This window comes from Primulina tabacum, chromosome 3 (genome assembly GCF_025594145.1).
Source record: "Primulina tabacum isolate GXHZ01 chromosome 3, ASM2559414v2, whole genome shotgun sequence".
Lineage (NCBI taxonomy): Eukaryota > Viridiplantae > Streptophyta > Magnoliopsida > Lamiales > Gesneriaceae > Primulina > Primulina tabacum.
The window spans coordinates 7140351-7154755 of record NC_134552.1 but is presented as its reverse complement, the minus strand read 5'-3'; the positions used below and the strand labels follow the sequence as shown (position 1 = coordinate 7154755).

Below are 14405 nucleotides of genomic sequence, written 5' to 3'. Positions count from 1 at the left end.
TGGCTTCATCTCCTGATACTGCTCCGCCAAGTGTTATACCTGGAGAATCTCCGCCAGCTCCTCCCGCAGATACTCCTCCACCCTCTCCACCCGAGCAGCAGGAGTTTTCTCTCCGGCCCCTACAACATCACCGCCGGATCCTCCAGCTTCCTCCCCTCCTCCTCCAGACTCCTCCACACCTGGAGACGACCCTTCTTCAGCCCCTACACCTTCCACACCCGCCGAACCCCAAACCCCGCCAGCACCTCAAGATTCAGTCACACAGCCTCCTCCATCATCGTCTCCATCTCCGCCGGCTTCATCGAACAACAACCGCACGCCTCCTACTTCTCGCGGCGGTATTCCGTCACCTAACTTATCTCCAACAGGTGGGTCGCAAACACCATTTGCTTTGGCTCCTCCATCTCCTTTGCGGCCATCAAACGGGAATTCGGGTGCATCATCTGGGACGGATGCTTCGTCTTCACCATCTGATTCCACAGAGAGTATAGCGGTCTTTGCAGGTGCTGTTGTTGGAGGAATATTGATTTTTGCCATTTTGATTATCTGTCTGGTATGTGCGAAGAGGAGGAAGAAATCGCCGTATTACAACGGCAGCAACCCAAATTGGCATAACCCTCAGAATATGGATCACATCGTCAAGCTTCCTCCACCACCCGGCGTCATGGGGAGTGGGGACCCCCGCTGCCCACGGCGGCTGGGGCACAGCTCCTCCCCCGCCCCATGCAAACCTAAGCAACGAGTTCATGAGTTCCCCTGGCTACAACAATTCAGGGCAACATCCCATTTCCCTGCCACCTCCATCTCCAAACGTGGGCGGCAATATGGGTCCCAGAAGCCAGTTCAGTTACGAAGAGCTTGCAGCTGCAACAGGTGGGTTCGCTCGCTCCAATTTGTTAGGCCAAGGCGGGTTCGGTTTCGTGCACAAAGGAGTCTTACCTGACGGGAGGGAGGTTGCCGTGAAGAGTCTCAAGGCCGATAGCGGGCAAGCGAACGCGAGTTCCAAGCTGAGGTTGATATTATCAGCCGAGTTCATCACCGGCACCTGGTGTCTCTCGTTGGATATTGCATTGTCAGAGAGCAGCGAATGTTGGTTTATGAGTTCGTGCCGAACAAGACCTTAGAATTCCATCTTCATGGTACTGCATTCTAAGTTCCTGCTATATTTCAAATCTTGAAAGTCTTGTATATTTGTGGTAGGGATCAGTGAATAAGTTTCCGTACGGTCTAGAATTTTAAACTCTAAAATCTTTTAATATTTTAAATTGATTAACCGGGCTAATATCATATTATTTCAAAATTATTAAAAAATTAACACATAAATTTTTTTTAAAAAAATTTGGGCCACTCGGGCTAAAGCCCGGATACAAGAGCATGTAGTTCCGCCCCTGGCAGGGATTCTTGATGGTGAAAATGTGAGTTTGTTGTTACAGCAAAAGATCAGTCAGTCATGGACTGGGCGAGTAGGCTTCGAATTGCGGTGGGATCGGCCAAGGGGCTTGCTTACCTGCATGAAGATTGTAAGAATTCTTGGCTTGTTAATATATCTGCACTTTTCAAGGTAAATCGTATACGGAATTATGGGAAAAACAAAAAAGGAACCACAACTTTTTTCACATTTTCTTCATAATATATAAACTCAAATTGACGTCAAGTTTCTAAACATATACGTTCATACTCTTAACAAATAACTAGTCGGGCACACGATTAGCACATTACTCTTGTTTTTCAATCTTACTGCGTAATTGCAGGCCACCCTCGAATCATCCATCGCGACATCAAGACAGCAAATATACTACTTGACTTCAACTTTGAGGCCATGGTATCCCTGAAATCTTCAAAATAATTTCCAAGAATCATCACTTTTTATATCTGCATGCTTACCGATGTTAATTTTGTTTCCTGGCCTACATATATTATAATATAGGTGGCTGATTTCGGATTGGCTAAACTGACTAGTGAAAATTACACACACGTTTCCACACGTGTCATAGGAACTTTCGGGTAATTTTATCGTTGTCTATTCTGTTTAAGGGCTATTATTGTTGTTTTTATTTAATTTTCATTAGTTATTAATTTATATATAAATATATTTTCTTATGTTTATTGGGTTTTGTCTATTGTCAGCCTAATTAAAACATTGACATGATAGAATAAATTGTTGAAACAATAATTACCCTTACTTAAAAAAGTGAGATGTTTAAATATGTTAGATTATAATTATTGATAAAACTATTTTACTCATTTTGTTATTGTACATGGATGTTATCGAACATTTTAATCTTGTCTAATAAAATAAAAAAAATTGCACTTTTGGACTTATGTGTTTGTTATTTTGCAACTTTGGTTCTCTGTATTGTTCAATTTTAGTTTTACTCATGAATATTTTAATTTTGACAACTTTAATTATTTTTTCATCGGAAATACGGATGTGACACTTATAAATCAATATCGTGTCAACGTCACATAAGCGTCACATCAGGGCCGCGTCTAAAAATGATTAAAATTATAAAAATAACATAAATAGCGGACCAAAATTGAATTTAGATAGCATAAATAACCAAAATCAGGCAAATATATATAACTAATATTAAAGTTTTAAAAAATAAAAAATAAAATGAAGTTTTAACCATCCAAAATATATTTGTATATATACTGTAGGTATCTGGCTCCGGAGTATGCATCGAGCGGAAAGCTAACGGAGAAGTCGGATGTCTTCTCCTTCGGGGTGATGCTACTGGAGCTCATAACCGGGCGGAAACCCGTAGACCATACTAATAAAACCATGGAAGACAGCTTAGTCGACTGGGTACGTACGTGTGTGTGTGTGTATATATATACACACACTTGTTGCTTCCAACTTCGTCTTTATTGAGTTTACATGCATGCATGCAGGCGAGACCACTCCTTTCGAAAGCATTGGAAGATGGGAGTTACGATGCTTTAGTGGATCCACGCCTCCAAGATAACTATGTCCCCCATGAGATGGCTCGCATGGTTTCTTGCGCAGCTGCTTCCATACGCCATTCTGCCAGAAGACGCCCCAAGATGAGCCAGGTAAACTATGAATATAACACCAGTATACTTATTATCATCATGCAAATATCTAAAAAGTTTAAACACGTGAATCATGATGGAGATTATGGAAAAGAAAATGATCCATCACTCGATGAACAATATTTAGCTCCGAAAAGTCCCATATATATATAGAACTTTCTCATTACAATAACATGAACTTAATCATAAACATCTGTATTCGTAGATTGTACGTTCTTTGGATGGTAATTCGCTGCTGGAGGACTTGAACGAAGGCGTGAAACCTGGACAAAGCGCTGCTTTTAACCCGAAAGGCAACATCGAGAGCTACGACACGGGCGCATACAATGCCGACATGATGAAATTCAGGAAGATGGTGATGACGAGCCAGGACTGCAACAGCAGCGGAGTCACGAGTGAGTACGGGTTGAACCCTTCCTCGTCCAGCAGCAACGACTAGAATTGGGAGACGTCACAACTCCTGACCCCAACGGGTCAAAACCATAGAAATTTCTTGACTTGATCATATCGCTAGATCTCATACATCTAGCACAGTTAACCTTTAGGAATCGTTCGAGGATATATATGTAGTTTTGCTATATACATGAAAATTTTCATCTATTAATTTTCTTGATATATATGCACACATTTACAAGTACATGGACATTTATACAATGTTTCATAATTTATAAGAGTAGGTCTCTTGCGAGACGGTCTCATGAATCTTTATCTGTGAAACGGATCAACCTTACCAATATTCACAATAAAAAGTAATACTCTTAGCATAAAAACTAATATTTTTTCATGGATGACCCAAATAAGAGATCTGTCTCACAAAATACGATCCGTGAGACAGTCTCACATAAATTTTTTTGCCGATTTATAATGAGACTAATTTCGTGGAAATTGAATTCATTGCAAATATTTTTAAAAGGAAAGGATAAAATAATATTTTTATGTGCGAATATATATGTATATCAACTAAAATTTCAAGTGTAATAATTCAACCAACCAAAATCACGTAATTCAAACCATGTTGTTTGTGTCCAAATATCCATATTTATTTTGTACAACTCGGGAGAGGATCTCTGCTGTGGAGAGAGAAACATCATATGATAATGTGTACTCAAAACAACACCGTGTTATCAAATTATTATTATTATTTCCTTATTTCCCTCGTTTTGGATTGTTAATTAATTAATTAAGACAAGACAATGAAAATAATAATTATATATTATTTTTTAAATAATCAATTAATTGATGTAAAGTGTATCGATCCTATTAAAAATTAAAAAAATAAAAATTAAATCATATCAAATATTTAGGTAGAATAATTCAATGACAAATTAATGAATAATTTGACTTAAAAAATTAAATATGAACAAAAAATTTAAATAATTATATATAGTAAATTCGTGTTAAATTTATTTTGTATAAAATAATATTTATATATGGTTTAATTCTATTAAGTTAAATTAATAATTATCTCATCTTTATACTGCATTGAAAAAATGAAATATATGAAAACTAATGATGTATTTGTATTGTGTATCTGTTTATTGTTAAATCAAAATTGTTAGATCATTTAATTCAGAAAAAAGATACGAAAAGATTGTTACCACTAGTAAAAATATTATTATTAATATAATACAATTTAAAATAATTAAACTTAATAAAATTAAACTATATATATTATTTCATACAAAATAAATTTAACAAAAATTTACCCTTTAGTTAAATTTTTGGTTTAGATTTATTTTTTAAGTAAAACTAATCATTAATTTATCACTGATTTATTATATTTGGAGATTTTGGTTTAATTTAATTTTTCTGTAAGTTTTTTAAAATTTTAACAGTAATATATTTTGCACGAATTAATTGAATATTTAAAAATTAATATATAATAATTATTTTTATTTATCTTGTCATATTTAATTAATTGAGCAAACCAAAATAAGAGAAACAAAAGTTTTAAAAAAGAAATTTTGACAACACACGCGCACAGCACCGTATGTTGTTTCTCACCCTACAGCAGAGGATCCTCTCCCGTAAAACTAGAGGTTCATATGAAAATGAATAAAAACTATTGAATGCAACATATAATACTAACATCTCATTAGCAAATTTCCATTATTGTGATACAACCATTAGGAAATTAATGCTAGATCATAAGTCAATATGTCAAATATGTGCTTATATATTAAAATCTTATATTTTACCAAAATGTGTGTATATATATATATATATATATATATATATAATATTTGATTTAATTTGTAATTAAGCAATTTATTTTTACATATTTTTTTGTTGGGTCCAATAAATAATTAAATAATTATTTATATTTTATAGTGGAAGACAGAATATAGTGCAATCGTTCGCGAAATTTTTGAGTTTCGCACCATATATACGATGGCTCTTTTGAAATAACCCTAGGCTTTCAGGGGTAAAAATGAAGATCCACTTTCCCGCCAATATCCGACCGTATTCCAGATTTCTTGAGTATTTGCGCAGCCATTTTTCATTTTTCCCAAGTATTTATATTTCCACAGCACTTGACGAATTTTTCCTCACATTTTAGGAAAATTTTAGTTTTCGGATTTGTAGTGATTATTTGATTACGATTTCTGAAGATTTTTTTTTCCATATTTTCGGAGTAATTGTTTCTGTATTGAAGTGTTTCATTTTGGGGTTTGAATGATTCAAGGGGTTAGGGTTTAAAGTGAGATGGCTGATAAAGAAGTGAAGACCGAGCCTGTTGCAGATTCTCCGACCTCGGTTCTCGAAGACGAGGTGCGTAAATAATTTATCTGTATGTTTTTTCGATTGTATTTGTGGTCTTCTTTTGTTTATCGAGGAAGAATGTAGTATGAAAGCTATCAAAATGCTTGATTTTTTTTTTGGGGTTTCAAAGGCAAATGGAAGAAAGTCTGATATTGGTAGTTGGGGTTGTGGCGGTGGTAGTGTGGTCGCTAAATGTCGATGCTTTTTGAAGTTGGAGATTTGTTGTCTTAGAGCGCATCACATTTCTTGTTTCTGATGAAAATTTTGAATTTTTTTTATTTTTTGCAAGTGTTTATTTGTTGGTGAGTTGGATCATTGCCCTGCGGCTTCGGACACCCTTTGAGTTGGGGATATTACATGCCTTTGTTTTCTTTTTGGTCCTATGACTTTGTTGTCAATGTTCAGTTGATGCTTATCAGTTTTTTTTCTTGATATTATTCTGAGCTGAAGGACTGCACCGAGAAGATCGGTGTTGTATTGAAGGATGAAACTGACGCAAACACAACTGATTCTTCTCCATTTTCAAAAATCATCGAAGAGGAGGAAGATAAGCTTCTGGAAGCTAGGCTGAAGAAAGTAAAAGAGGAAGATGGAAACGAGGTTAAAGAGGTGCCTCCCTTGAATGATATCCAGTTCACTAAACTGGATGAGCTTCTGACACAAACCCAACTTTACTCTGAGTTTCTACTGGAAAATATGGAGGATATCACCAAGGTTTCTTTGTTGAGGAATTTAAAAATATGAATTGCAATGATATTTTGCTGTTTTAATTGGTTTTTGGATATTTTAGAATGAGATGGAGGATGATGAAAAAGCTGTTCAAAGCAAGAGAGGCCGTGGTTCAAAAAGAAAGGCAGCTGCAAGTTATAATACTGTAATTTTTTTCTTCTTGTTCTACCAGGAATCAGTGTTTATTCAACTAAATATTCAATATTTCCTTTTGGATTTTGCAGCTAGTCAGTAGTTTGGTGATTGAGCCATTTGAATTCTGATTGAAATTTCAGTGCGGATCTTTTATTTTTTCATAATGGTATCTGCGTTTGATGGGTATAATACATATTCTTTTGAGGACAATATGTTACCAGATTTTGTTAGGTGCTCGTGAGTGTCTACATTGTCAGATGTATGCCATTTTTTTATTGCTGTTTTGTGTTCGTTTTAGCCAACATATTTTCCATTTATCTGTAGAGAAAGGCCACGAGAGCTGTCGCAGCCATGCTTACTAGATCTAAAGATGGTGTTTGTGAAAATACTCTTACAGAACAAGAGAGGGCCGAAAAAGAGCAACATGAATTGGTACCCTCTTTAACTGGTGGAAAGCTGAAAAATTATCAAATTAAAGGCTTGAAGTGGATGATTTCGTTGTGGCAAAATGGACTAAATGGGATACTCGCTGATCAAATGGGGCTTGGGAAAACAATTCAAACTATTTCCTTCCTTGCACATCTAAAAGCAAACGGATTGCATGGACCTTATTTGATTGTAGCTCCTCTCTCCACCCTCACAAATTGGATGAGTGAAATAAATAGGTATTTAATTTACTTTTGTAGTTTGTCATAGCTGTAGCTAATACCCTTTCTACGCCTATTGAGTATGCTAAGCAGCTTCAGTTTTCCAGGTTTGTGCCCTCGATGGATGCAATCATTTATCATGGGGACAGGAAGGCAAGGGATGAAATTAGAAGAAATCACATGCCTAGAACACTCGGTCCCAAGTTTCCTGTTGTCATTACTTCTTATGAAATTGCACTGAATGATGCCCGAAAAAATTTAAGGCATTACAGCTGGAAATATTTGGTTGTTGATGAGGTACTTGTGACAATTCAAAATTTCCTTTCTGAACTTTGTGCAAGTGCCAGATATTTAAGTGTTGCTTATCCTCCAATTTTTGTTTATTGAAGGGACACAGATTGAAGAATTCTAAATGTTTGTTGCTGAAGGAGCTGAAATACCTAAGTGTAGAAAATAAGCTTCTTTTGACTGGCACACCTCTGCAAAATAACTTAGCGGAGCTTTGGTCTTTACTGAATTTTATTCTTCCTGATATTTTTTCTTCCCACGAAGAGTTTGAATCCTGGTATTAACCTTTTAATCGTTATATTCTTTACAAGTGCAAGTATTCCTTGAGAACTGTGAAATAAACAGTTGCAATGGTAATTGCTTTCTTAATTTCTTTTCTTTTGATAAGTGTTCCGTTGACTCATTGTATACCTATGATTGGTAAAGGGATCGAGTTCATCTGAACATTTAATATCTGTTGCATTTAATCTCTGTTGTGCCGTTGGTAGTTGTTATTTATGTGACATGGGATTCTTTTATCAATTGTCAGCGGTGGAAAGGTTAATTTCATGGAGAAATAGCTTGAATAGGATTGTTTTGTGGAAGAACTAGCACGATACACACCATAAGTGATCATGAAGTTGCAAAGCTATGATTTTACGATTTTATTGCATATTATAGTATGGAGGCTGAGTTCTGCCAGACTACAATTATTAAATACCCTGAAACTAAAAATCTAAAATACAAATTACTTAGGTTTGGAATTTGCATCCAAGTCATTGTTTTACTGGAGTCGATGTCTTTGATACGCAAAACACAAATATTTCAGCTTGCAAAATTTATGATGTTTGTCAGTGTTATGCTGAGGTATTCCAGTAAGTTATGTATGGATGAAAACTGCTTTTGTTGCCTGATTCTTTTGCTTTGATGTGAATTCTTTCAGGTTTGATTTGTCAGGAAAGTCTAGTGATGAAGCCATCAAGGAAGAATTGGAAGAAAAACGAAGGGCACATGTATGTTAATGGAAACCTACTGAGCTTCAAAGAAGAATATTAATGTTCTTAGCATCATATTTGAGACTTTCTAACACTGCAGGTGGTGGCCAAACTACATACAATATTGCGTCCTTTTCTCCTGCGCAGATTGAAAGCAGATGTGGAGCAGATGCTCCCACGGAAAAAGGAAATTATCTTGTACGCCACGATGACCCAGTATCAGAAGAACTTCCAGAATCATCTAATTGATAAGACGCTTGAAGGTCACCTGAGAGAGAAATCAGAATATCGTAATAACCTCTTCATTTTCCTATTAATAAGTGCTACACCAAAATTTTCCCTAACACCTATCTTAACTGTTAATCTCTTTACATTTTTATCTCCACATGACTGATTTGTATAATAACTTTCTTAATATTGTTTATTTATTTCTTGTTCAAGCCTCGGATCTCTCTAAAAAAAACTGAAATATGAATTTGTCTAGGTGCAGCGAGGTGATTATACGATATTACTTTTGTATTTAACCTGCACTGGCATGTTTGTTCTGATACATCTTTGGTTACACAATTAAATTCCATTCTCATGCTATTTATAGGCTAATATTCTTGAAGGATGAATAGGCCATTCTAATTAAATTGACTTATCAGGATGATCTATGCTGATGAAAAATTTTGTGAACATGCAGCATATGGTATGAAAGGGAAGCTAAATAATCTGGTGATTCAACTTAGAAAGAACTGCTACCACCCTGACCTTTTGGAGTCCGCATTTGATGGTTCATGTATGTTATCTATCTCGTAAAACTTTAATGATCTAATTAGTTTAAAATCCATTTCTAATCTTTTAGTTTATGTGCTTTTTGTTAGATTTTTATCCACCTGTGGAACAGCTAGTTGAGCAGTGTGGCAAATTTCGTTTATTGGACAGATTGCTGACTAAGCTGTTTGCTCGCAAGCACAAAGTAATTGAACCACTTTTTTAATGTGGATGTAAGTTTTTGTGATAAATGGCTAGTCATTATTTCAATCTGGGATAACAGGTTCTATTATTTTCGCAATGGACCAAAATGTTGGATTTAATGGACTACTATTTTGCTGAAAAAGGATTTCAAGTCTGTAGGATTGATGGTAATGTTAAATTGGAACAGCGGAGAAGACAGGTAATACTATTTCTTACTGGTGCTAAATGAGTGTCAATTTGGCTTTATCTTCATTGTTATGGGTTCATGCATTTCTTTTCTAGTGATCAAGGACATTTGGAATTGCAATCGCACCTTTTTTGGTTGACACCGCATGTGTTTTTGTTTCTGTTTTTTGAAATTAGATTTTTTCTTCCCCGACTTTTGTGTTGAGTGGAATTTGCAGTTTGAAAACAGCGAAATCCCATCTAGAAGTATCACAAGTCATTCATAATATTTGAAGCTTGATTATATATAACGTGATCATGGACTCATGATATTCTATGTTTTTGCTTGTTGCTTATTCTCTTCACATTTTGAAATTGATATAAACTAAGATTACTTGCTGATCTGACATACAGATTCAAGATTTTAATGACGTTGACAGCGAGTATAGAATTTTCCTCCTTAGCACTCGGGCTGGGGGACTAGGCATTAATCTTACTTCTGCTGATACTTGCATTTTATATGACAGCGACTGGGTACCCATCTTCAACTCTTATTTCATATCTATCCCCACCACAGACGTACACACACACTTATTTCCAAGCATGCCACTTGTTCTTTGTTTTCCTTTTTTTTTCTTTATGTTTGTCTGTTTCTCCACATCATCTACTCTTTTTATGTATAAAGTGCTGTCCTAGGAAAATTAATTTACATGCCCTTGCATTACAGAACCCTCAAATGGATTTACAGGCAATGGACCGATGTCACAGAATTGGTCAAACAAAACCTGTTCATGTTTACAGGCTGGCTACTGCTCAATCTGTGGAGGTGCCTCATAATTCACAGTCTCCATCTGTTCCAAATGTCGTTCATTTTTTTTTGCTCGTATATTTTGATTGAAGAAACTAAATTTTATACCATCAGGGTCGAATGTTAAGGCGAGCTTTTAGCAAGTTGAGGCTTGAACATGTGGTGATTGGGAAGGGACAGTTCAAGCAAGAACGATCGAAGGCTGATGCAACTGATTCCATGACGGTTGGTGCTACGTGCAATCTTTTGCTATTGCATATGTTTTTATACTTTGTCCTCGGTTGAAGTCGTCATTTTTGTATGACGTTCACAACCAAGCTATCAAGAGAAAATCATTCTCACATTCTGTTGCATGTTTCAGGAAGAGGAACTGATAGCTCTTCTTCGTGATGAAGAAGATGAAGTGGAAAGAGAGATTCAGACGGACATTAGTGACGAAGACTTGGATAGAGTTTTGGACCGTAGTGATTTACTAATTTCTGATTCTTCAGAGGAAACTGATAATTTCGAGTCAAAACCAAGTGTCACTCCACTTAAAGGACCTGGCTGGGAGGTGGTCATTCCTACCGCAACTGGAGGAGTGCTCTCCAGTCTCAGCAGCTGAACACTGGTTGTTTATGGGTATATCACCTCTGTTTTTTGGAAAATGCAGAATATGTTCAGTGCATGTGTTTGATCAACTTTCCTCCCATTTTTGTCGAATATGTCGAGAGGAATGTCTACTAGGAATCGATAGACAAAATTCTATCTGCCCAGAGTTGTGTAGATGGGGTAAATGGCTATTAGCATATCAATTGCAGCCACGTTCCATAATTTTTGGGTCTATTTTGAAAACGTTCTCTCCTGTAGTATTCGAAAATGATTAAAAGCCCACTTGAGAAAAAAAAAAAAGAGGTATAAATTGTCTTCATTTCAAATTCACGATTTTAACTAAAAAAATGTTGTATTTGTATTATGATGACTGCCTCAAATTTTTACCCTGGGCTAGTGGCAACACATACACATATCCGGCCGGCTTTGTTTATTCGTATTATTAAATAATTTCAGATAATATTTTCTAGTTATTTAATTATATCTCATACGATTTCAATTTTAATGTTTGTATCATTGAGTACTATTGAAATTTAAAAATGCTTATAAATTGTAATTTTTATGCACATAATAATTAATACTGTCTTCTAATTTTCAAATAACTAGTAGCAAAACATGAGACTATCGAACTTAAGTATATTATAAATATTGATATTAAATTTGCAAATGATTGTAGACACATAATTTTTTTGACAAATTATTCCATCACGAATATTATTTCACAGCTTGTCTATCATTTTAAATAACAATGGTTTAGTTTTTTCAATAATTTTTTTATATGATTTTCATATCTTTCAGTATATTTTTCATATTTTTATTTTATTTTTCATGTTATTTTCTTTGATTAAATTCAGCAATCATATCTAATTTTTATGTTTCTTTTTCGTCGTCGTATTTGATTTTGATTAATACCTTTGATGTTCGCGTGTTTTTTTTCTGATGATCCTTTTATTTTGTTTATTAGTCATTCATGTTTTGGGTCTAACTCTATTTTTTTTTTTTTTGAAATCTCGCTCGGTTTCTTCACATATCATGTTATATATATTATTCTATTTTGTATTACGAACATAATTAAGTGTATGTATGAATTAATTGTTAATGAGAAATAATGTATGCCCGGATTTTGAACTGTAATGAATAGAAAAAACTAGAAAAAAAATGGAGTAATTAAATAGATGTGATGTATATATTAATTTTAAAATTATTGATATAAAAATTAGGAGAAAATACATGAAAATTGAGACTAGATAATGTATTAAAAAAAACTTCCTCGAGGTGAGGGCTGCTAATAGATATTTTAATAAGGAGGCAAAAAAAATTTAAAATAATTCATAGTAGGAAAAGTCTAAAATATAACCGTAATTTTTTCTATAAATTTTTTTTTACTGAGACACTCCTTAATTTTTCGGTACAAATATTAATATTTCAAAAGTTACTAAATGTTTTTTTTTAAAAAAATTTAAGTCAAAGCATCATAAAATTATGAAAAAAATATACATATATTCACATAATTCAAAAACTAATTTAGGACTATATATACACACACTAACCTATCTCTCAAAGAGGTCCCAACAACGCTTCATCCACTATGTCAAGGTATAAATAACAGAATAATACTTTCCCACCATATCAAAATATATTAAGATTATTAGATCTCGCAAAGTTTGGAATTCACGTTCCAAACATTTGGTTCAAAATTATTTGATTCTAGTCAATTTCTTTTCAGACACAAGTTCCTACGATTAAATCATTAAATGCATAAATATGTCTGCCTCCAATTTATATTTAAAAAAAAAAACAAATGATATTAACAAATGAAAGAGACCAGAAGCTCTTACCTATGTAGATAATGCAAATTTGAAGACATCAAATGTAATCAGTGTGTGAAAATCCAAACTTTTCTTCATCTAAAATGCCTTGCCGAAAATCGCTTGTATTTGCTTGCTGAAATGTCAAAGTTGCAAACTCAGGTAAGGCGAACTTGTGAGCTTTACGCAAGAAAATGTTTCTGTTTTGTTTCGTTTATGCACTCCACGACAACACCGCTGTACGCTTTGTCTTTGCAAAATCGGCTAGTTTTTGGCCCTCAAGATTGACTTATTTGAAATCATACTCTTCAGTCTGAACTGTTGGTCCCACGTGCGGAATTTGAGATAATAAAATCAGAAAATAAAGAATAAACTGGACACCGAGATTTACGTGGAAAACTCCTAAAATTTATTAGGGTAAAAACCACGGGCAAGATGAAAAGAATTTTCACTATAATATTTTGTGGTGTACAACTCACTCACTGTGTTTCCAAAAAGAACACACACTCTCTTAATACAGGAGAACAAAACACCTCACAAATATTATAGAACTAAGCATTCAAATGCTTATAAGATGAGAGAAAACTCAAAGAAAGGATGATTTCAGAATGAAGGGGGAGCTCTATTTATAGAGCCTCTTGACCGTGTGAATACGCGTTAAAAACGCGTATTCAAATTCCGTCTGAATTATTAGCCAACTTTCCAAGCCTGCAAAAAAACGTTTTAATAATTTTTGTCCCCACCCTATTTAATGTTTGCCGACATTTCTCCCACTTGGAGATTTGATTGAGAATCAAACACATATCCACACATCCTTTCAATCTTGCCATTACCTGCTGCTTACGTCTCTGCTAGGCCACTTGAGAATCTACATCACTCAAACTTATCAGTGTTCACTGGCTTGGTCAGAAAATCAGCTATGTTGTCCTTTGTATGGATCTTCTGCATATCCACACTTCCTTCTTCTACTACTTCTCGAACAAAGTGAAATTGTACTCCAATGTGTTTTGTGCTGGAATGAAAGGCTGGATTCCTTGCAATGTGCAAGGCACTCTGACTGTCACAAAAGAAAGAAACATTTTCTTGTTTGTGCCCGATCTTCTCCAATAACCTTTTGATCCATATTGTCTCCTTGCAACCTTGAGTAGCTGCCAAGTATTCTGCCTCTGTTGTAGATAACGCCACAACTGTCTGCAGTTTTGAAACCCAGCTTACTGCTCCCCCTGCAAGTTTAAACACATAACCAGTAGTAGATTTCCTCTTATCAGGATCACCTGCATAATCTGAATCGACAAAGCCCCTGAGTGTAAAATCCGATCCTCCATAACTTAATGCAGCATTCGAGGTACCCTTAATGTATCAAAGGATCCTCTTAACAGTGCTCCAATGCTTTCGTCCAGGATTCGCCATATACCGACTAACTGCTCCCACTACTTGAGCAATGTCCGGTCTTGTACATATCATGGCGAACATCAGACTT

General features: G+C 35.1%; 2 protein-coding genes across 2 annotated transcripts; both read left to right on the top strand.

The window, feature by feature from the left end:
* Positions 1–17: 17 nt before the first annotated feature.
* Positions 18–3657, top strand: LOC142539738 (proline-rich receptor-like protein kinase PERK5). Its single transcript, XM_075645406.1, is given in 9 exon segments — positions 18–655; positions 657–987; positions 990–1139; positions 1434–1520; positions 1752–1822; positions 1928–2004; positions 2662–2809; positions 2896–3057; positions 3263–3657. Coding segments are annotated over 9 exon segments (1290 nt in total). The 5' UTR covers positions 18–625; the 3' UTR covers positions 3497–3657.
* Positions 3658–5565: 1908 nt separating this feature from the next.
* LOC142539737 (ATP-dependent DNA helicase DDM1-like) lies at positions 5566–11417 on the top strand. The gene is made up of 15 exons (XM_075645404.1): positions 5566–5829; positions 6271–6534; positions 6611–6694; positions 7009–7349; positions 7439–7628; positions 7721–7896; positions 8542–8611; positions 8694–8883; positions 9279–9374; positions 9460–9554; positions 9633–9752; positions 10133–10252; positions 10446–10544; positions 10641–10751; positions 10888–11417. The coding sequence occupies exons 1-15, from the start codon at positions 5764–5766 to the stop codon at positions 11128–11130; spliced, it is 2265 nt and encodes a 754-aa protein (XP_075501519.1). The 5' UTR covers positions 5566–5763; the 3' UTR covers positions 11131–11417.
* The last annotated feature ends 2988 nt before the right edge of the window (positions 11418–14405 follow it).